The sequence below is a fragment of the Ahaetulla prasina genome, chromosome 1 (assembly GCF_028640845.1).
Source record: "Ahaetulla prasina isolate Xishuangbanna chromosome 1, ASM2864084v1, whole genome shotgun sequence".
In the NCBI taxonomy this organism is placed as follows: domain Eukaryota; kingdom Metazoa; phylum Chordata; class Lepidosauria; order Squamata; family Colubridae; genus Ahaetulla; species Ahaetulla prasina.
The window spans coordinates 2,305,001-2,327,747 of record NC_080539.1 but is presented as its reverse complement, the minus strand read 5'-3'; the positions used below and the strand labels follow the sequence as shown (position 1 = coordinate 2,327,747).

Below are 22,747 nucleotides of genomic sequence, written 5' to 3'. Positions count from 1 at the left end.
TAAAAATTAATAAATTTAACATTAAGATTCCAATTTAAGCCAGCCCCGCACGGATAAAAAGATGTGTCTTCAGTTCGCGACGGAATGTCCGAAGGTCAGGTATTTGGCGTAAACCCGGGGGAAGCTCGTTCCAGAGGGTGGGAGCCCCCACAGAGAAGGACCTTCCCCTGGGGGCCGCCAGCCGACATTGTTTGGCGGACGGCACCCTGAGGAGTCCTTCTCTGTGAGAGCGTACGGGTCGGTGGGAGGCATGCGGTAACAGCAGGCGGTCCCGTAAGTACCCAGGCCCTAAGCCATGGAGCGCTTTAAAGGTCGTAACCAACACCTTAAAGTGCACCCGGAAGGCCACAGGCAGCCAGTGCATCTATTGATAAATAGAATAGAATAGAATAGAATAGAATTTTATTGACCAAGTGTGATTGGACACACAAGGAATTTGTCTTGGTGCATCTGCTCTCAGTGTACATAAAAGAAAAGATACGTTCATCAAGGTACAACATTTACAACACAATTGATGGTCAATATATCAATATAAATCATAAGGATTGCCAGCAACAAGTTATAGTCATACAGTCATAAGTGGAAAGAGATTGGTGATGGGAACTATGAGAAGATTAATAGTAGTGCAGATTCAGTAAATAGTCTGACAGTGTTGAGGGAATTATTTGTTTAGCAGAGTGATGGCCTTCGGGGAAAAACTGTTCTTGTGTCTAGTTGTTCTGTTGTGCAGTGCTCTATAGCGTCGTTTTGAGGGTAGGAGTTGAAACAGTTTATATCCAGGATGCGAAGGGTCTGTAAATATTTTCACGGCCCTCTTCTTGATTCGTGCAGTATACAGGTCCTCGATGGAAGGCAAGTTGGTAGCAATTATTTTTTCTGCAGTTCTAATTATCCTCTGAAGTCTGTGTTTTTCTTGTTGGGTTGCAGAACTGAACCAGACAGTTATAGAGGTGCAAATGACAGACTCAATAATTCCTCTGTAGAATTGGATCAGCAGCTCCTTGGGCAGTTTGAGCTTACTGAGTTGGCGCAGAAAGAACATTCTTTGTTGTCCTTTTTTAATGATGTTTTTGATGTTAGCTGTCCATTTGAGATCTTGCGATATGATAGAACCCAGAAATTTGAAGGTTTCTACTGTTGATACTGTGTTGTCAAGTATTGTGAGAGGTGGAAGTATGGAGGGGTTTTTCCTAAAGTCTACTACCATTTCTATGGTTTTGAGTGTGTTCAGTTCCAGATTGTTTTGGTTGCACCACAAGGCTAGTCGTTCGACCTCTCGTCTATATGCGGATTCGTCATTGTCTCGAATGAGACCAACCACTGTTGTGTCATCTGCGAACGTCAGTAGCTTAATAGATGGATCGTTAGAGATGCAGTCATTGGTATACAGAGAGAAGTGGGGAGAGAATACAGCGTTGGGGGGCCCCTGTGCTAATTGTACAGGTATTTGATGTGATCTTGCTTAGCTTCACCTGCTGCTTCCTGTTTGTTAGGAATGACTATTGATAAATATGAAATAAGGGAGCTGATTTTTTTCTCCCTTCAATCATAGATGGCATCATTTTATATTTATTTTAATGTTTTTATATTCTTTGTTTTATCTATTGTTGTGCGCCATCCAGAGTTTATTTATTTATTTATTTATTTATTTATATATTTTGTCATAACAATATATGTAGGTATCATACAAAAAGATTATATAATATATACACACATATATGGGTAAATATAAGGAGGTATAAGCATATATGTATATAGGAAGAAGAAAAGAAAAACAATAGGACAGGAACGGTAGGCACGTTTGTGCGCTTATGCACGCCCCTTATGGTCCTCTTAGGAATGGGGTGAGGTCAATAGTAGAAAGTTTTTGGTTAAAGCTTTTGGGATTATGGGAAGAGACCACAGAGTCAGGTAAAGTATTCCAAGCACTGATGATTCTGTTGCAGAAGTCATATTTTCTGCAATCTAGATTAAAGCGGTTTACATTAAGTTTAAATCTATTAGTTGCTCTAGTATTGTTGCAATTAAAGCTGAACTAGTCTTTGACAGGAAGGACATTACAATAGATGATTCTGTGAGTTAAACTTAGGTCTTGTCGAAGGCGACGGAGTTCCAAGTTTTCTAAGCCTAGGATTTCAAGTCTAGTGGGATAAGGTATTTTGTTGTTTTCAGAGGAATGGAGAACTCTTCTTGTAAAATATTTCTGGACACGTTCAATTGTATTGATGTCAGAGATGTGGTGAGGGTTCCAGACAGGTGAGCTGTATTCAAGAATAGGTCTAGCAAATGTTTTATATGATCTGGTTAGTAGTGTGGTGTTTTTGGAAAAGAAGCTATGCAAGATTAGGTTTACAACACTTAGAGCTTTTTTTGCTATGTAGTTGCAGTGGGCTTTGGCATTTAGATCATTTGACATGAAAACTCCGAGGTCTTTAACGGGATGGGGGTCGTCTGTAAGGTAATTAGAACTGCAGAAAAAATAATGGCTACCAACCTGCCTTCCATTGAGGACCTGTATACTGCACGAATCAAGAAGAGGGCCGTGAAAATATTTGCAGATCCCTCGCATCCTGGACATAAACTGTTTCAACTCCTACCCTCAAAACGACGCTATAGAGCACTGCACACCAGAACAACTAGACACAAGAACAGTTTTTCCGGCCCATCACTCTGCTAAACAAATAATTCCTCTGTAGAATTGGATCAGCAGCTCCTTGGGCAGTTTGAGCTTACTGAGTTGGCGCAGAAAGAACATTCTTTGTTGTCCTTTTTAATGATGTTTTGATGTTAGCTGTCCATTTGAGATCTTGCGATATGATAGAACCCAGAAATTTGAAGGTTTCTACTGTTGATACTGTGTTGTCAAGTATTGTGAGAGGTGGAAGTATGGAGGGGTTTTTCCTAAAGTCTACTACCATTTCTATGGTTTTGAGTGTGTTCAGTTCCAGATTGTTTTGGTTGCACCACAAGGCTAGTCGTTCGACCTCTCGTCTATATGCGGATTCGTCATTGTCTCGAATGAGACCAACCACTGTTGTGTCATCTGCGAACGTCAGTAGCTTAATAGATGGATCGTTAGAGATGCAGTCATTGGTATACAGAGAGAAGTGGGGAGAGAATACAGCGTTGGGGGGCCCCTGTGCTAATTGTACAGGTATTTGATGTGATCTTGCTTAGCTTAAACCAAATTGTTTGTTGGAGAGTAGGTTGTTTGCTTCTAAGTGTGAGGTAATGGATTGGTTGATGATTGATTCCATGACTTTGCAGGTGACGCAGCACAAAGTTCACCTTCAGTGCGATGGGAGGCTATGTAAATTCAACTAACTAACAAACCAATAACGAAACATTTATTTCCTATCTTTTCTCTCTTAGCTTGCATTTTGAATAGACTTGGCAGTGTCCCTTCTCTCATCTTTTTCTTTCTCTTTTCCTTTATTCCTTCATCAAACTTCTCTACCGTTTTTCTTTCTCCATATTTCTTTACTAATTTTTTAAAGCTCCTACTTTAAAGGTTGTTTTGCCAATTGCATAAAAATAAGAAGGTGGAATAAAAATGATTTCAATGCACAATTTAATAATTGTGCCAGGAATTGTTCAGGGTGAGGTTGGTAGGAAGAAAAAAGAGAATCTTGTCCAACTAACGAATTATATATTCAAAGGCAGAAGCGTTTCAGAACTGCAGCACTCTACATCCCAGGCCAAGAATAGCTAAACAGCTGTAAGATCTAAATTGTCATTATTTAATTATTATATAGACCATCAATTGTGTTGTAAATGTTGTACCTTGATGAACGTATCTTTTCTTTTATGACTTCTGTAACAGAATCATCAGTGCTTGGAATACTTTACCTGACTCTGTGGTCTCTTCCCATAATCCCAAAAGCTTTAACCAAAAACTTTCTACTATTGACCTCACCCCATTCCTAAGAGGACCATAAGGGGCGTGCATAAGCGCACAAACGTGCCTACCGTTCCTGTCCTATTGTTTTTCTTTTCTTCTTCATATATATATATATGCTTATACCTCCTTATATTTACTCATATATCTGTTTATATACTATATAATCTTTTATAGTATATATAAAGTATAGTATAACTTTATACTGTACTATATACAGCGTTGATGGGAGTTGAAGTCCCACCCATCTTAAAGTTTAAAAAAAATACTGCAACCTTACAAAGCTTTACATATTTTAACTGAATTTATCGGCTGGAAAACAGCCATCATTCAGCACCCTTGTTCCAAAAGAACAGAAGGTGAATATTATATAATATATATACTATAAACGCTGTTTATAGTATAACATATATTGTTGTGACAAAAATAAATAAATAAAATAATAAATAAATAAATAAAATAAAAATAAATAAAAATAAACTGTACACTGACAGCATATACACCAAGACAAATTCCTTGTGTGTCCAATCACACTTGGCCAATAAAAAATTCTATTCTATTCTATTCTATTCTATTCTATTCTATTCTATTCTATTCTATTCTATTCTATTCTATTCTTTCCTAATTCTATTCTATTCTATTCTATTCTATTCTATTCTATTCTATTCTATTCTATTCTATTCTTTCCTAATTCTATTCTATTCTATTCTTTCCTAATTCTATTCTATTCTTTCCTAATTCTATTCTATTCTATTCTATTCTATTCTATTCTATTCTATTCTATTCTATTCTATTCTATTCTATTTTATTCTAATTATTATATAATATTCACCTTCTGTTCTTTTGGAACAAGGGTGCTGAATGATGGCTGTTTTCCAGCCGATAAATTCAGTTAAAATATGTAAAGCTTTGTAAGGTTGCAGTATTTTTTTTAAACTTTAAGATGGGTGGGACTTCAACTCCCATCAACGCTGGCTGGGGAACTCTGGGAGTTGAAGTCCACCTTTCTTAAAGTGGTCGAAATTGAGACCCATTGGGCTTAATTTAATGCAAAGACCACCCAAAAAAAACACACAGGGGGGAGGAGGGGTTGGGGGAGGGAGGGGAGATTGTATGACTTTAAAAGAAATTTCTTACGATGGGGTGGGGTGGGGTCAAAAAAACGCCTCCTTCAGATAAGAAGAGATTTCTCTTCTACTCCTTCTAGGACAGGGGTCAGCAACTCGCAGCTCTGGCTCTTTTATCTTTTAAGAAAATGTTGGATAACCATCTGACTGAGATGGTGTAGGGTTTCCTGCCTGGGCAGGGGGTTGGACTAGAAGGCCTCCAAGGTCCCTTCCAACTCTGATGTTATGTTATGTTATGTTATGTTATCCCTCTGCTGCGGCTCCCTGTCACTCAAAATATGTGTTACAACTGCCAATGTGTGATACCCCGCTGGCACACGATTTATTCAGCTTTTCGACCCGCGATAGGCCAACCATGGATAAATCCAAGAAAACAAAAGTTTCAGAAGAAAACAGAACATTTATTTCAACTAAATAAAGCTAAAGACCTTTCTATTTTATCGTGCAGGGCTGGCTTAATGAAGTTTTTGTAGGGGTTTTATTATAGTTTTTATTCCTTCAGTTTTTAATTTAAGTAGTTTTTATATGCTTCTTAACTTTTCTGAGCTGTGTTTTTACCCTGGTTATAAACCGCCCTGAGTCCTTCGGGAGAAGGGCGGTATATAAATAAAATAAAATAAATAAATAAATAAACTACCTATGCTAGTTTTGTGGCTGCTCAAGAAACAGTCAGGCATGGGGAAGGGTTTTGTGGCTCCCGGTGTTTTCTTTTCTGTGGGGAAACGGGTCCAAATGGCTCTTTGAGTGTTTAAGGTTGCCGACCCCTGTTCTAGGAACAACAAACTGAATTGATCTGATTCAGAAGCACGAAGGGGGATTATGGGTTGTGGGGGAAGGGGTGTGGGGTGGGCGGAGCCTATGCAAGACTCCAGCCATGTCAGACCCATAACTTCTTTCTCTCCCCTCCAACCACACAGGTTTTACAAGCTGCACGAACGAAAATGTGAGCCCATTGTTATGACTGTACCCCGAAAGGTGAGTCTTTTATGAATTGGACGGCCGTTTGTCCGGTTCTGACCGAGGGTTCCTGAGAAAGTAAAAAGCGCACGATTAGTCCCAAAAAAACTCTTATTATTTCAACGGCTATGAATTCTGTTCATTCACAGCCCGTAAGGAGTCACAAATAGTTTGTAAAGAGTCCAACAGTCCTTCGGGATAAGGCTGATAAGCGCCCACCTGTGTCTCCCTTGACACGCTGCCAAAGACCTAATTGGCAATTAGCTTTGCAAGGCCACATGGAGCAGAGTCAAAACGGAGCTTCAGAATTTAAACCGACCAGAAAAAGCAAAGTTGCTTCCTACAAAGGCTCACGTGCCTTTGCTCTTCCTTTATGTCTTATGGGAGGGGCCAGTCATCTCCAAGCCTTACTCCTGAGTCGTCCCTTTTGTCATAACTGTTCTTGCCTACTGGCAGCTCTGTGCATGCGCACACTGGGAACAGGCTCCCCCTGTTTGTCTGCCTCGCTGATGTCCGACTCTGGAGGCTCCGGAGGCAGCACATAACACCTGGATGGCTCTGGCCCGCTCTCTGCCTCTGGCGCAGAGCCCTCGTCTTAGCCCTTCCCCAGACTCCAGGACTGGCCCATGTTCTTCCCCAGCCTCCTCACTGTCTGGCTCTGCTGCCAGCTCCACAGGCCGCCAGCGGACAACAACACTAGTAGGGTCTCCTGCCTGAACAGGGGATTGGACTAAAAGACCTCCACACTTCTAAGTCTGTTATTCTGTATTCTGTAAATAGAATAGCAACCTTTTAGATCACTTCCATGGAGTGCAACCCCCAGGGACAGAAAGGCTTTGACCCTGGAACCCCAAATCTGTATCCATCACCCTCAGCTGCAGTCGGTTTTAAGATAGGTGGACTACAATTCCCAGAATCCCCCAGCCAGCTTGCTTTAAGAGGGGAGGACTTCCACTCCCAGAATCCCCCAGCCAGCCTGCTTTAAGAGGGGAGGACTTCCACTCCCAGAATCCCCCAGCCAGCCTGCTTTAAGAGGGGAGGACTTCCACTCCCAGAATCCCCCAGCCAGCCTGCTTTAAGAGGGGAGGACTTCCACTCCCAGAATCCCCCAGCCAGCCTGCTTTAAGAGGGGAGGACTTCCACTCCTAGAATCCCTCAGCCAGCTTGCTTTAAGAGGGGAGGACTTCCACTCCCAGAATCCCCCAGCCAGCCTGCTTTAAGAGGGGAGGACTTCCACTCCCAGAATTCCCCAGCCAGCCTGCTTTAAGAGGGGAGGACTTCCACTCCCAGAATTCCCCAGCCAGCCTGCTTTAAGAGGGGAGGACTTCCACTCCCAGAATCCCCCAGCCAGCCTGCTTTAAGAGGGGAGGACTTCCACTCCCAGAATTCCCCAGCCAGCCTGCTTTAAGAGGGGAGGACTTCCACTCCCAGAATCCCCCAGCCAGCCTGCTTTAAGAGGGCTGGACTTCCACTCCCAGAATCTCCCAGCCAGCCTGCTTTGAGAGGAGGACTTCCACCCCAGAATCCCCAGCCAGCCTGCTTTAAGAGGGCTGGACTTCCACTCCCAGAATCCCCCAGCCAGCCTGCTTTAAGAGGGGAGGACTTCCACTCCCAGAATCCCCCAGCCAGCCTGCTTTAAGAGGGGAGGACTTCCACTCCCAGAATCCCCCAGCCAGCCTGCTTTAAGAGGGGAGGACTCCCACTCCCAGAATCCCCCAGCCAGCCTGCTTTAAGAGGGGAGGACTTCCTCTCCCAGAATCCCCCAGCCAGCATGCTTTAAGAGGGGAGGACTTCCTGACTGGGGAATTCTGGAAGTCCACACATTTTAAAGTTACCGAAGTTGGCAAAAGCTGATACAACGTCCAAATACTTAACGAAACCCCCCTCCCCATTCTTGGCAGTCGGACCTCTTCCAGGATGACCTGTACCCGGACACCCCTGGTCCCGAGCCGGCCCTGGAGGCGGATGAATGGCTGGCAGGGAAAGACGCCGAGCCCCTCCTGGTCTCCCTGCGGGACGGCTACGTCCCCCTCAAGAACCGCGAGCTCAAAGTCAGTAAGAAAAACATCCTGGACAGCAAGCCCCCGCCCGGCTCACGCAGGAGCCTCTCCAGCTGTGACTCCAATTTTTCTGTGAGTTGTTGGCCGTTTTTGTGAGTGTGTGTGTGTGTGTGTGTGTGAGAGAGAGAGAGAGGGGGGGGAGGGAATGTGGATTTTGTCTGTGAAAATCAACTGAGCACCTTCTTCCTTCTTTAATTGACATACCTCCTTCTCTCTCACCTTCTTTTTTCTTTCTTCTCTTCTTTTTTCGTTCTCCTCCTCTATTTCTCTTCATTCCCCTCCCCTCCTCCTCTTCTTCCTCCTTCTTTATTTTTTCCTCTTTCTTCTCCCCTCCTCCTTTCTTTCTTCCCCTCTACATGTCTTTTTCATTTCCCTCCTCCTTCTTCCTCCTCCTCCTTCTTTCCTTTTTCCTCTCCATCTCCTTTCTTTCATCTCCTTTTCATTCTCCTCCTCGTCGTCGTCCTCTTCTTCTTTTCCTTTTTCCTTCTTCTTTCTCCTTCTCTCCTTCTCCTTTTCTCCTCCTTCTCTTTTTCTTTTTCTCTTCCTTTTTCTCCTCCTCATCCTCTATTGTCTTCTTTTCCTTCTCCTTCTCTTCCTCTATTTTCTTTTTGTCTTCCTCCTCCTTTTTCTGTTCTTTTTTTCTTCTCTCCTCCTCCTCCTCTTCCTCCTTCTCTCTCTCTCTCTCTCACTCCCCCCCCCAGACCTCCACCCTCGAAGACCTCTTGCAAGAAATCCGCACTCTGCGCCAAACCATCCAAGATCACGAGAAGCGCATCACTGACCTGGAAAACACCCTCTGCGAACTCGCAGATGTGACGGACTAGCTTCTTCCGCACCCAGAATGTTGCCATCCCGGAGACAGACCGAGCATCTCCCCCCATCCATTTGCTTCTTCTCAGCTCAATGGGCATTCGTAGGGGCTGCTCCCCAGTCGCAGGGAATGGCCCTGCTCTCTTCTCGTCCCTTTCTCTCCAACCTGACTATGGGCTGCCTTGATTTTGCAGTGGAAGTGGAGTTAAGAGAAAAGATCTTCCATGGACTGCTGGACGCTCGGGGATGGGGTGGGGTGGGGTGTTTGTGGGGTAGGGTTGCTGTGATGCCAACTCACCTTTCGGCCTCCAGGGATGGGGCGAAGGGGGTAGGGTTGCTGTGAGCCACAGGTGTGTTGTGAGTTTTGCAGTGCGACAGGGGACCCTTAGATATGCAGGATTAGAAATGGGTCTCGGCCTGTGGAGAGGGAGGGAGGGAGAGAGAAGGGGGCAGCCAGACCCTGCTGGCGGGGGATTGGTTTTACTGGAGGGGTAGGGGGCCAAGAGGATTCTCCAGCCCCTGCTGGAAGGGGAGGGGGCCTTGTGGCCCAGCAACACTGCTCCGAGGGGAGGCATCTGCAGGTCCTGCTTTCTGTGATAAATTGTGTGTGGGGGGGTTTGCCTGATCCCTGAGGTGAGGGGAGAGCTGTGGAGTTTTCCATCTCAATTTCTGAATGTTGCACAGATGTTGCACAGCTGGGCCAGGCCCAGATGTGCTGCCAGGGTGTGTATGTGGAGGAACAAGGATGCTGGGTTACAGCAAAACCTCCCCCTCCCCACCTGCTTGTAATGCAAAGGGACCCCCCTCCCCCTCCCTGGTGGGTTGTTGGGGGAGAGAAAACAGGGCCATTGCTCATTTGCATATGCTGATAAATATACATACATAATATGTATGTATACATAAATAAATATACATAAATAAATAAATAAATGTAGGTCTTTGGTTATTCGGGTTTTCTCCCGCATAAAATTGGAAGTGTCTTGGCGATGTTTCGACGAAGTCTCATTCGTCATCTTCAGGCGTCAGCTTCGTGCTTCTGGGAGCAATCACACATTGCTTCGTCGAAACGTCGCCAAGACACTTCCAATTTTACGCGGGAGAAAACCCGAATAACCAAACACCTACATACAAACACCCGCGAAAACCTCAGAATATATATATATATATATATATAATGTGGCTCATTTCCAATGGCTGATCAGATTTCTTGGCTCCGAGTTATTTTTGGAGGGGACTAGGGAAGGAAACGGGCAAGCCTGGGGCCCAGCTGGATGCCCTTGAGGGACCCCACAAGCAACCTCACAAGGCAGACGCATTCTCCGTCCATGGACAGCAACGCAGGCTGGGGGATTCTGGGAACTGAAGCCCACCCATCTTCAAATGACCGCATTTGAAAGACCCTGGTCTAAACTCTACATGGTATCGAATGAAATGTGCAGTGCAGGCAGTCCTCGTCTTACGACCACCATTGAGCCCCAATTTTCGGTGGCTAAGCGAGACAGCAGTTATATGAGTTTTACCACCTTTCTTGCCGTGGTTGTAGTTGAGTTAGTCAAATGGTCGTTATGTGAATCCTGCTTCCCCATTTAACTCTGCTTGTCAGAAGGTCGCACCTGACTCTGGGAAACAGCGACCGTCATAAATACGAGTCGGTGGCCAAGCATCTGAATTCTGATTATGTGACCACGGGGTTGCAGCAACGGTCGCAAGTGTGAAAAACGGTCCTAGGTCATTTTTTCCTGTGCTGTTGTAACTTCAAACGGTCACTAAATGAACCATTGAGGACCGATCGGAAGCTCCCGGAATCTTTCTGCCTTTGAATCAAATGTGTTAAATCAGAAAAGATGCTTCCAGACTCGTTTTTTTGCAAAACCACCAGGCACCCTTGTTCCAAAACGACAATACAGATAGTCCTCAACTTACAGCCGTTCATTTAGTGAACCATTCAAAGTTACGACGGCATTGAAAAAAAGCGACAGGAGTGTTTTTCGCTTAGGACCGTTTGCAGCATCCCTATGATCACAGGATCAAAATTCCTTGGCAACTGACTCATATTTATGACCGTTGCCGTGTCTTGGGGTCACATTATCCCTATTTGGAGCCTCTTGACAAGCAAAGTCAATGGGGAAGCTTAATGACTGTGTCACTAACGTAATCAACTGCAGTGTTTCACTTAACAACTGTGGCCCAAACAGTCGTAAAATGAGGCAAAGTTCACTTAACAAATGTTTCGCTTAGCAACCCAACTTTTTTGGGCTCAATTGTGGTCGTAAGTCAAGAACTAGCTATAGATAAGACATACATTTAAAGCATCAACAATTACTTCCGTGTGTTTGTCTATAAAATAAAAATTTTTTATTAAGAACTAGCTAATTACAATATATAATATAAGTCTTCCACCAGGATATCCAGTCTGCATCTTATTAAGGACTCACAAAATCTGATGACTTTAAATAAACTATTTTAATTTTAATCTCTTTTTCTAAAGAAAGCAGAGAGAGAAAATGTGGCAACTGGCCAATTGCAATCCAATTGATTTAATTTTTTTAAATGAAAAACTAAATTTACATTTGGAAATGCCACCTTTGCTGGGTGCTGCATATAAAAATGACAAAAAAATGAATAAATACAGGTAGTCGACTTACGACCACAACTGAGCCAAAAATGTACGTTAAGTGAAACATTTGTTAAGAGAGTTTTGCCCCGTTTTACGACTTTCCTGGCCACCGTTGTTAAGTGAACCATGAGTATGGCTTCCCCATTGATTTTGCTTGTCAGAAGGTTATCGCGTGACCCCGGGACACTGCGACTGTCATAAATGTGAGTCAGCTACCAAGCATCTGAATTTTGATCACATGACCACAGATATACTACAAAGGTTGCAAGTGTGAAAAATGGCCCTAAGTCCTTCTTCTCATCACCGTTGTAACTTTGAACGGTCACTAAATGAACTGTTGTAAGTTGAAGACTACCTGTTCAATCCTGTACAATAGGGCAACAAAAATCAGATCTGCAGAGTCGCAAAGGAACTCCAGGAGGCAGTACTGCACAGAGATCCCCCAAACCTAACTCTACCCTGCCCCCTGGTGGCCATTGCAATCTTTGCAACCCAGATCGGATTGCTTTTAGGTAATCCTCGAGGTATGACCATTTATTCAAGAAGTTATAACTTGACCTCGGTCAAGTCCATTTTTTTCAGGGCCGTTGTAACTTGGAACGGTCGCTAAACGAGGTCATGACGTTGAGGGCTACCTGTGCCAGGACGCTGCTGACGAATGCACAATATTTGGATATTTTTCCCCACCTGTGTACCTGAAGAGGTGGGACTGAAGTGCAGCTTCAAATTTAAGCAAAGGGGCCTTTTGCCCACCCCTCTCCTAAGTGCTGGCCCCTCCCCCCACACCCCCAAAAAACCAGAGGCAGAAACAAGCAAGGGTTCTTAAGGTATTTTATTGGTGTTTCTGTGCAGGTAAACACACCTGGCCCCCAGGTGGTACGTCTCCATCGCCTTCCCCAGATGTGTGGGGCGCCCAGAAGCCCCCTCCCCTCCTTGTAATTGCTGTAGTTTGATCTTAGCCCCTTTGGCCCTCCCACCGCCCAAAACACAAGGCCCCCTCTGGCTTCCCTGGGGGGGGGTAATAGAAGAGGAGAGGGCTGCAGGCTGTTCGCCTCCCCCATTGTCCTCACCCCTACCCTGGCAGAGGGGTCTCCACCCACCCACCCCCCAGAGGTTAGCACCATGGAATGGCAGGATTGTAACAACCTTGCAAGGGGACACCAGCAATGGGGATGGGGGGGGGCGGTCTTCCTTGGAAATGAGGAGGGGAGGCAAATTGGAAAACACCCAATCCTTAGCAGCCCACCCACCCACCTAGGCCCTCACAGCAAGGGGCGTGTCCAAGAGGCTTTGGAGGGGCGGTGGAGAAAAGGGGGTGCAGGGTTGGGGCCCCACCCCGTGTCTCCCCATATTCCCCTCTCCCACCTGGCCTGCCCCCACCCCTCCCCTTGTTGGCAATGCCTCCTCTTGCACCCAAGTCCTCCCACCCCAATACCTCACAAATGGCCCTGCACCCATTGAGGGAGGGGAGGGGGTTCAGTCGGGGGAGGGGGGGCACAGCCACGAAACAAACCTGGAACCTCCCAGAAGGCGGGTGTAGACCTGATTGGCAGGCAGGGGGGCGCGGGGTTAAGTGCACTTGGTGCTACTGGTGCAGAAATTGGGGCGTGTGGGAAGGTGGTGGGGAGACACGCTGCCGTGGGGATCCCCCAAATATCTCCGGGGGATTTTTTTTCTTGTGCTTAACAAAAGACAGAAGTTCTGATCGGCTTCCGGGAAGGTCTGAAGGGGTGTGGGTCAAAAAAGTCAAGATGGCGGCCAAGCCCCACCGACTTCTTTTTTTAATGTGCTCATCCCCGAATTAACAAGGCTTCTGATGTCTGTGCTAAATTAAACCAGGATTCAGTCCCGTAAGCTGTGTTTTTTTCCTTCTCCTTTCTTTTGCTTCCATTTTTTGCATTTCCTGAATTCAACACAGGTAGTTCTCCACTTAACAACAGTTCGTTGAATGCCCTGAGTTACAACGGCACTGAAAAAAAGTGACTTATGACCATTTCTTGCACTTACGACCCTTTTCAGCCTCTCTGCCTGATTTGTGTGAGCAAAATTCCGACGCTTGTCAACCGGCTCAAATTTATGACGGTCGCGATGTCCCTGGAGTCACCTGATCCCCTTTTTGCGACAAGCAGTGGGGAAGCCAGATTCACTTAACAACCGGGTTACTGACTTAACAATTACAGCGATTCGCTTAACGACCGGCAAGAAAATGGGGCAGAACTCGCTTCGCAAATGTCTTGCTTAGCAACAGATACGTTGGCCTCGGTTGTGGTCGTGGGTCGAGGACTACCTGCTCCTTGACTTATGACCTGTTAGGATGGATCTCCCCTGGGGGGGTTTGGAACCCCAGTTCTGACGTTCCAAAGGCTGCCACCCCCACACACACCCTGGAAATGATCACGTGACCGGATGTTGGCAATTGGACACAACTGTGGTTCTTTGCAACTTCCCCCAGTGACGTGATTAGACTTTATGTCGTTTTGGGGGGGAAAGTGGGGGACGGAATGATCATAAGTCACATATTTCAAGGCTGTTGCAACGTCAGGTGGTCACAAAACAAATGATTGTTAAGTTGAGAACTACCTGTAATTAGGACCGAAAGGGCCCTTGGAGGTCTTCTAATCCAACCTGCTGCTCAAGACAGAAACCCAGCATATCTTCCATTCCAACAATTAGGTGTTAAGGCTCCAAATTTGCTCCCCCACCCCACAAATCGGCTCCTCCTGAGCTTCCCGCCGTTCTCCAATTGCACCCAGGTTAAGAATTGGGGTCTCGAATTAGGTTTGCCAAAAATCAGAGAACAGCCCGACGGGGAATGCTGGCGCCCTCTGGTGGCGTTCTGGGATTTTGCACCCCGATGGGGGAGACTTGTACCACTACCTGCCTAATGGATGGAACCCAGAGCCTTGCAGCCCCTGGCCCAGAAAAAAGGGGGCAGGGAAGGAAGCCCTCCCCCCTATTTACCGCAATGAGCGACGGGGAAGAGAGCTGGATAGCGGTCAACCTCGGATTGATTTAAACCCTCCCACCGTCCAAGGAGGGTCAAATTAAATGGCTCAATTGTGAAAGGGGAAACGTGTCCGGACCCCTGCCAGCCCCCCCCCCCCTCCCCGGCTGTTCCTCTCACATCCCGCCTCACTCCGTCCTGGTGCTACTCAGGTTTGTGCACGAGCTGAGTCAGTACTGGGGAAGGCACAGTCCGTTAAGCGCTGGCTGGTGGGCCCCGGGGACTGGCCGGGGCTGTGTGTGTGCATAACCCCACCCCCAGAGACCCTCAGGGGGAGGAGCCTATTGTTCGGTGAGGGAGAGGCGCAGGATCCGTTCCAGTTCTTCCTGCTCCAGGCGCGAACGCCGTTCCGCCTCTTCCTGCTCTTTGGCGGACAGCGCCATGGCCAGGCGCAGCTGCTCGGCGTAGGTGGGCAACCCGTGGCCGGGGCCACGGCCTGCTGCGGGCAGCGGAGGCTGAGGGGTGGCAGGCCGCGGGGGTGGCGTGTGCTGGGGTGTCCTGGGGGGGGGGGGGAAGGAAACAGAAGAGAGGTGAGCTGCGCATCTTGGGTTGTGGTGTGTGATGCTTCCTCATGCGTCTCTGGACATCTGCACTGCACTCCTTGTTGATGGAGGGGTCCTTGGTCTTTTCTCGCAGACATTTCATGACCCAACTAGGGAATATTATCAGTGCTAGAAGGGAATGGGTTTTGTGGAGAAGAGGAGGAGGAGGAGGAGGAGGGACGGCTGGCAGGTCCTTGATGCTCTCTGAGCTTGGTGGCTTCTTTGGAGACATTTCATGACCCAGTGAAGGGACGTCATCAGTGCTGAGAGGAGGAGGAGGAGGAAGAGTCATCCTTGACCAATCAAGGGCAGTATTTGTAGCTCAAGGTTGAATTTGTGGGGTCCTTTGTGCCCTCTGGACGTGGATATTTTCTTGCAGATATTTCATGACCCAAACTACGTAACATCATCACTGCTACCGGTATTAAGGAATCCTTACTAGCACCTTACTACTATCGCAAATCACGTTACCTAGTTTGGGTCATGAAACGTCTGCGAGAAAACAACTAAGTCCGTACAGCATCAAGGACCCGAATGATCCTCCTCCTCGTCCCCTCCTCCTCCTCCTCCCCTCCATGTACACCCCCCCCACTCCCTCTAGCACTGATGATGTTCCCTAGTTGGGTCATGAAACGTCTTCAAGAAAACAACCAAGCTCAGAGAGCACAAAGAACCCCACAGTCATCTTCCTCCTCCTCCTCCTCCTCCCTTCTAGCACTGATGATGTTCCCTAGTTGGGTCATGAAACATCTGCAAGAAAACAACCCAGCTCAGAGAGCACCGAGGACCCCTCATTTTAATCCTGAGCTATAAATATTCTCCTTTATTGGTATACAGCCAGACTGCTTAACTTTAAGCCTCCTTCAAACCCAATTACATTTTTGTGACTTATTTGTCCAGTGTTAATTCAGCTATTTTGGATAGATAATAGTAGTCCAGATACAGAAAAACTGGATTAAACTGGGGGGGGGGAATTAAAATACTGTCTAAAGCAGGGGTCTCCAACCTTGGCAACTTTAAGCCTGGTGGACTTCAACTCCCAGAATCCCAACATATCTTCCATTCCAACAATTAGGTGTTAAGGCTCCAAATTTGCTCCCCCATCCCACAAATCGGCTCCTCCTTAGCTTTTTCTTAGCTTAGAATTGGGGAATTCTGGGAGTTGAAGTCCACCAGGCTTAAAAAATTACCAAGGTTGGAGACCCCTGGTCTAAAGTTTAAAACCAGCTGGAGGTTATATTTTTTTGACTGGCTATGGCTCTCTCCGAATTCTACATCTTTCTTCGACTTAACCTGATTACTAAGCAATAGAATTAGTAGGTAAAGATTTTACCTCCAGCTGTGCCAAATTAAAAAAAAAAAATTACAGGTAGTCCTCGATTTACAACAACAGTTGAAGCCAACATTTCTGTCGCTAAGCAAGACAGTTAAGGGAGTTTTGCCCCATTTTGCGACCTTTCTTGCCACCGTTGTTAAGTGAATCGCTGCAGTTGAGTTAGTCCCACGGTTGTTATGCGAACCTGGCTTCCCTTGTCAGAAGGTCGCAAAAGAGGATCACGGGACACTGCAACCAGTCATAAATACGAATCAGTTGCCAAGCGTCTGAATTTTGATCACATGACACCATGGGGTCGTGAGTCACTTTTCCCAGTAACTCTTCTAACTTCAAACGGTCGCTAAACGAACGGTTGTAAGTCAAGGACTACCCTGTAAGAGGGTGAAATTGACAGAACATTCAGAATGAGGAAGTGAAATTGACAGAGGAAGTGACACCGGGAGAGAACTTCACCTGTTGACTCTGCGCCCTTCCTGGGACATTGGCAGGGTACCTGGTTTGCTGTTGGTCAAAGCTTCCCAAATAGTTACCTGCGGGAAGGAGACAGGTAATTTTTTATTTTTTTAATTTACATTTATATCCCGCCCTTCTCCGAAGACTCAGGGCGGCTTACAGTGTGTAAGGCAATAGTCTCATTCTATTTGTATATTTACAAAGTCAACTTATTGTTGGCTTAAATTTTATGGATTTTATAGTTTTTATTATTAATTTTAAACGGGGTTTTAATTTCTATATATTTTAAATTTTTAGGCAAATTATAATAAGTTTTTTAATCTTGCATTTTATAGAATATTGTCTTGTCTGTTTTTTATTTGCCTGTACACCGCCCTGAGTCCTTCGGGAGAAGGGCGGTATAAAAATCAAATAAATGAAATGAAATGAACTTATTGCCTCCCCAACAATCTGGGTCCTCATTTTACCTACCTTATAAAGGATGGAAGGCTGAGTCAACCTTGGGCCGGGCTTGAACCTGCAGTAATTGCAGGCTACTGTGTTCTAATAACAGGCTTCTTACAGCCTGAGCTACCACGGCCCCTCAATTTGACTCCCTCAAACGGTTATTTGAATATTTAAGAGACCTGGTTCAGATGAGAAACCAGCCTATGGTTTACTGTCTCTTCCTAAAAGCCTCCAGTGATGAAGCACCAACAACTTCTGGTGGCAGGCTGTTCCACTGGTTAAATGTCTTCACTGTTAGGAAGTTTCTCCTTAATTCCAGGTTGCTTCTCTCCTGGATTAGTTTCCATCTGTTGCTGCTTCTCCTGTCTTCAGGTGCTTTGGAGCAGGGGTCTCCAACCTTGGTCCCTTTAAGACTTGTGGACTTCAACTCCCAGAGTTCCTCAGCCAGCTTTGCTGGCTGAGGGACTCTGGGAGTTGAAGTCCACAAGTCTTAAAGGGACCAAGGTTGGAGATAGGTTGACCCTCTCTGCTGTAGGGCAGCCCCTCAAATACAGGAATGCTGCTATCACACACCCCTCCTCCTTATTTTCTCTAGACTGGCCAAACCCAAATCCTGCAACCATCCTTCATATATTTTTTAACCGTCTTCGTTGCTCTTCTCTGAACCTTTTCCAAAATCTCAACATCTTTTTTGTAACGTGGTGACCAAAACTGGATGGAGGATTCCAGGTGTGGCCTTACTAAGGTTTTATAAAGCGGTGCCAATACTTCACATGTCTGCGGGAATTCTCCGCCATCCAGGTCTTGGTTGTCCTAAAGGGGCTTTTTTTCAAGAGGCAACTGGACTTTCTGGTTTTTCTTTTGAAGACGTTTCACTTTCTCATCCAAGAAGCTTCCTCAGTTCTGACTGAATGGTGGGGAAGGGAAGGATTGGTACTCCTTGCAGACAGCTGGTCGTTTGCATCTTTATAGAGAGCTGTTGAGGCCACTTGGAGGTTTGTCTGTGTCCTCTTTGGAACTGCCTAAAGGACTGTGTTGTTAAGATTGGAGATAGATGAGGTTGTATCCCGCCCCTTCTCAGAGAAGGTTCACACCCATTTGCACTACTCAGCTGACCCCCACAGATAGATCTCCAAGTGGCCTCAAAGCCCTCAGGATGCAAATGACCAGCTGTCTGCAAGGAGTATCAATCCTTCCATTCCTCAACATCCAGTCAGAGCTGAAGAAGCTTCTTGGATGAGAAGCAAAACGTCTTCAAAGAAAAGATGACCCTCACTCTGTCAAGGACCTTGGAGTACTCATTTCTAAAGATCTAAGTGCCAGAGCCCACTGTAACAGCATTGCTAAAAAAGGCACTAAGAGTTGTTAACCAAATCTTGCGTAGCTTCTTCTCTGGTAATATTGTATTGCTAACTAGAGCATACAAAACCTTTGCTAGACCAATTCTTGAATACAGTTCATCTGTCTGGAACCCGCACTGCATATCGGACATTAATGCAATCGAGCGAGTCCAGAGATATTTCACGAGAGGAGTCCTCCACTCCTCTACCCGCAATAAAATCCCTTATGCCACCAGACTCCAAATTTTGGGCTTAGACAATTTAGAACTACAGTCTGACCTAAGCATAGCACATAAAATTATCTACCACAATGTCCTACCTGTCAATGACTACTTCAGCTTCAACCACAACAATACACGAGCAAATAATAGATACAAACTCAAGGTCAACCGCTCCAAACTCGATTGCAGAAAATATGACTTCAGCAACAGAGTTGTTAATGCCTGGAATGCACTACCTGACTCTGTGGTTACTTCCCCAAACCCCCAAAAATTTGAGCTTAAACTGTCTACGGTTGACCTCACCTCATTCCTAAGAAGTCTGTAAGGGGCGTGCATAAGTGCCTACCATCCCTGTCCTAATATTCCTTTTCACTTACTCTTTTCATGTATCCAAATTACGTTTATACTTTTACCCGTTATCTTATATATGATTGACAAAATAAATAAAATAAATAAAAAAACCAGAAACTCCAGTTGCCTCTTATAAAAACAGGACCTTTGGGAATACTTAATTTTGATTCTATGCCTCTGTTTAGACCAGGGTTCTCCAACCTTGGCAACTTTAAGCCTGGATGACTTCAACTCCCAGAATTCCCCAGCCAGCTTTTCTGGCTGGGGGATTCTGGGAGTTGAAGTCGTCCAGGCTTAAAGTTGCCAAGGTTGGAGACCTCTGGTTTAGACAACTCAGGATTGTATTCGCTTTTTTGGCTGCCGCCACACACAGCTGGCTCGTCTTCAAGTGATTGTCTATTAGGACTCCGAGGTCCATCTCGCAGTTACTGTTTTTGGACCCAGGTTTCGCCTAATCCTCATGGAATCACCCATGGATGCCCATTTTGGCAGCTTTTTGGGATGGGCTTCGATTCCAGTTCCGGCTACCACCTTTGACCTTCCCAGGGATGCTATGCTTCTGGACCCTCCCCTCTATCCCAAAAAGTCGTTTTCCCCCTACCTGGTCGTATTCGCTGCCCGCCTCTAGCAAGCTCTGCTGGATGGCGAACTGCAGGAGGTCGTCTTCGTCCTCCCGCAACGGCTCCGGATGCCTCCCGACGACGCTGTAGCCCTGGGGGGCCTCGAAGAGGGAGGGGTCCATCTCAAAGCAGCGGCAGGAGCCTGCAAAAAAAAACACGGGTCCAACCACATCAGATTAACAGAGTTGGAAGGGACCTTGGAGGTCATCTAGTCCAACCCCCTGCCCAAGCAGGAAACCCTAGACCATTTCTGACAAAACGGCAGTCCAGGCTCTTGAAAGCCTCCAGTGATGAAGCTCCCACAACGTCCGAAGGCAACTTCTGTTCTGTTGGTGGATTGCTCTCACTGTCAGGAAATTCCTCCTTATTTTTAGGAAACTACTGGATTTGATCAGGGATGGAAGGCCACTAGGAGAGCCCAATAGGGTAAGACGGGTTAGAAAGCTGGAAGTCTCCCCCAAGGCTTTCAAACTTGCAAACAGTTGCTGAGTATTTTTGCAGCTCCAAGGAGCTGGGCGCTTTTCTTTTTAATTAAAATCTGTCTTAAATCGCTACCAACTCCTGGGGGGCGTTATTGTCCTATTCACCAAATTCTCAAAGCCTCAAAGTAAATCAATATTTGTTTTCCAATTTTTTAAAATGGAAAATAGATGTCAGAAAGAAGATTAAAAACATTTTGACATGATTTCAATGCATGGCCAGCCTGCTAAGGGGTGCATTTTGAGCAGGGTGGCTGAGCCTTGCCTGCATCACAAAACAATAATAATAATAAAGAAATGTTCCGTAACTGTATTTGACCAGTAGATGGCAGTATTTACAAGTTTGGATCTATGGTATATTCTCTATGCTCCTTTGTTCAAAGTAGAATTTCCTGTTTCCTGTTACAAATGAACAGTTGAGCAGTAAAGCACATGGTGACTGTTCTTTGTTTGTTTCACGTGGTGCTTTATATAAACAGAATTTCTAACAATAACATTCTGTAAGGTGGCTCCCCCACCTAGTAGGTGAGCCCAGAAATTTGGGTGGGTAGGGAATAAAAAACATTAGAGAGATGGTCTTCAATGGAGGTGCCACCCCATTTTTACACACATGTAACCCATGTGAAAAACTACAGGTAGTCCTCAACTTACACCCATGTATTTAATGAGCGTTCAAAATTACAATGGTGCTGAAAAAAGCAAGCAACATGACCTTTTTTCACGCTTACGACCACAGCAGCATCCCTGTGGTCACATGACAAAAATTCAGACACTTGGCAAATGGTTTGTATTTATGACAGCTGCAGTGTCTTGGGGTCATGTGATCTCCTTTTGCGACCTTCTGACAAGCAGAGTCAATGGGGAAGCCAGATTCCCTTAACAACCATGTGAGTAACTTGCCAACTGCAGTGATTCACTTAACAACTGTGGCAAGAAAGACCATAAGATGGGGCAAAACTCACTTAACAACTGTCTCACTGAGCAACGTGATTTTGGGCTCAATTGGGGTCGTAAATCGAGGACTACCTGTTGCAAGCGTCTAAATCAGGGGTAGTCAACCTTTTTATTCCTACCGCCCACTTTTGTATCTCTGTTAGTAGTAAAATTTTCTAACCACCCACCAGTTCCACAGTAATGCGCCGTGTATCATCATCTGCGCATGCCTCTCGCGCATCGTGGATTGGGTTTTGGGTGAGGGCGCCGGCTACCAGCTCTGCTTGTCTGTTACAGCTGGGTGGTGGTGGGGGGAGATGCGCGAGCTATTCTGGGACGAGGCACTTTTGTTTGCGGTCGCACTATAGCGCCATTTAGTTTCACTTACGTAACGTGAGCTAAACTTATGCGCGGGCGATACAAATAGTATATTTTCAGAAATTTAAATTGTCACGGGGAATTTTGTGAAAATGTTTTTAAATAATGCTATGAATTTTGTTTTTAAAATCAATTAAATTAAAAAAAGGGAAAGTGCTTCAGTATCGGACAAAACCCCTACCGCCCACCATGAAAGCTGGAACGCCCACTAGTGGGCGGTAGGGACCAGGTTGACTACCACTGATATAAACAAATAAAATGCTTGTGATGCCATTTTCACAGCCACCCAAACCCTCATGTGGCTTTTGCAGGGCACTTCCTGACCCACCCACCCACCCCCTGCCTCTTTCCCCCTCCCCACTTACCGAGGGAGCTCGAGCTGCTGATGCTGGACCGGTCACTCCCGGGCGAGGGGGCATCGCTGCTGGGGCTGCCCGTGCTGCGGAGGGAGACCACCGGCTCGTCGCAGCCATTCAAGTTGCCAAAGGTGATGCGAGCATTGAGGATGTGGAAGATGGGGATTTCTGGAGGCGAGAGAGAAGGAAGTGTGTGCGTGTGTGTGTGTGTGTGTGAGAGAGAGAGAGAGAGAGCAGGGCAGCCCTGCCGCCTCCTTCCGCACAGGTGAGAGAGGGAGGGTCACTTTAGGAAGACCTCTTCATCCAAGACAGGGGTGTCAAACTCGCGGCGTCAGATGACCGATCGGGACGTTTTTCCCCCTTCGCTCAACTGGGCAGGGGCGGATCCAGCATGTGAGTTTGACACCTCTGATCTGAGACATATCTGGTCTCTTGGCTGGGTATCTTGCACTACAACTCCCATCTTCCACCACTGCTATAAAGCAGACCAGATCTCTCTCTCCCTCTCGCTCGTTCTCCCTCCTGTTCTCTCTCTCCCACCCTCCGTCCCTCCCTCGCTCTCCCTCCCTCCCTTTTTCTCTTCCCCTCCCTCCTTCTCTCTCTCACACACGCACACATGTGTACAGTGAATGGATTTGTAGCATCTGGTTCAGTACCTCCAGTAAACGCACTAAGCTTTTAACCCATTGCCTTAAGCTCAGTGTTTCTCAAAAGTCAACAATTTTGAGACGGCTGGACTTCAACTCCCAGAATTCCCCAGCCATCACGCTTTTAGATGGATGGAACCCAACTGCCAGAATTCCCTAGACCAGGGGTCT

The 22,747-nt window shown here is 46.1% G+C and overlaps 2 protein-coding genes across 3 annotated transcripts in view; one reads left to right on the top strand and one right to left on the bottom strand.

Annotated features, from left to right (window-relative positions):
- The window catches only part of CORO6 (coronin 6), a 54,739-nt gene extending 43,414 nt beyond the window's left edge, over positions 1–11,325 (top strand). Inside the window, exons 9-11 of the mRNA XM_058163966.1 lie at positions 5,943–6,000; positions 7,884–8,114; positions 8,744–11,325. Of these exons, the coding sequence (XP_058019949.1) occupies positions 5,943–6,000; positions 7,884–8,114; positions 8,744–8,866 (412 nt within the window). The 3' untranslated portion in view covers positions 8,867–11,325. The remainder of the gene's footprint in view (positions 1–5,942; positions 6,001–7,883; positions 8,115–8,743) is intronic.
- Positions 11,326–11,470: 145 nt separating this feature from the next.
- Positions 11,471–22,747, bottom strand: part of ANKRD13B (ankyrin repeat domain 13B) — a 44,941-nt gene continuing 33,664 nt past the window's right edge. The window contains exons 12-15 of one of the 2 annotated variants that reach the window (XM_058163963.1): positions 21,939–22,097; positions 19,765–19,925; positions 16,805–16,881; positions 11,471–14,971 (exon numbers count right to left, since the gene is read on the bottom strand). In XM_058163963.1, coding sequence (XP_058019946.1) covers positions 14,755–14,971; positions 16,805–16,881; positions 19,765–19,925; positions 21,939–22,097 — 614 coding nt within the window. In that variant the 3' untranslated portion in view covers positions 11,471–14,754. The remainder of the gene's footprint in view (positions 14,972–16,804; positions 16,882–19,764; positions 19,926–21,938; positions 22,098–22,747) is intronic. The other variant, XM_058163965.1, reaches the window with a different exon arrangement.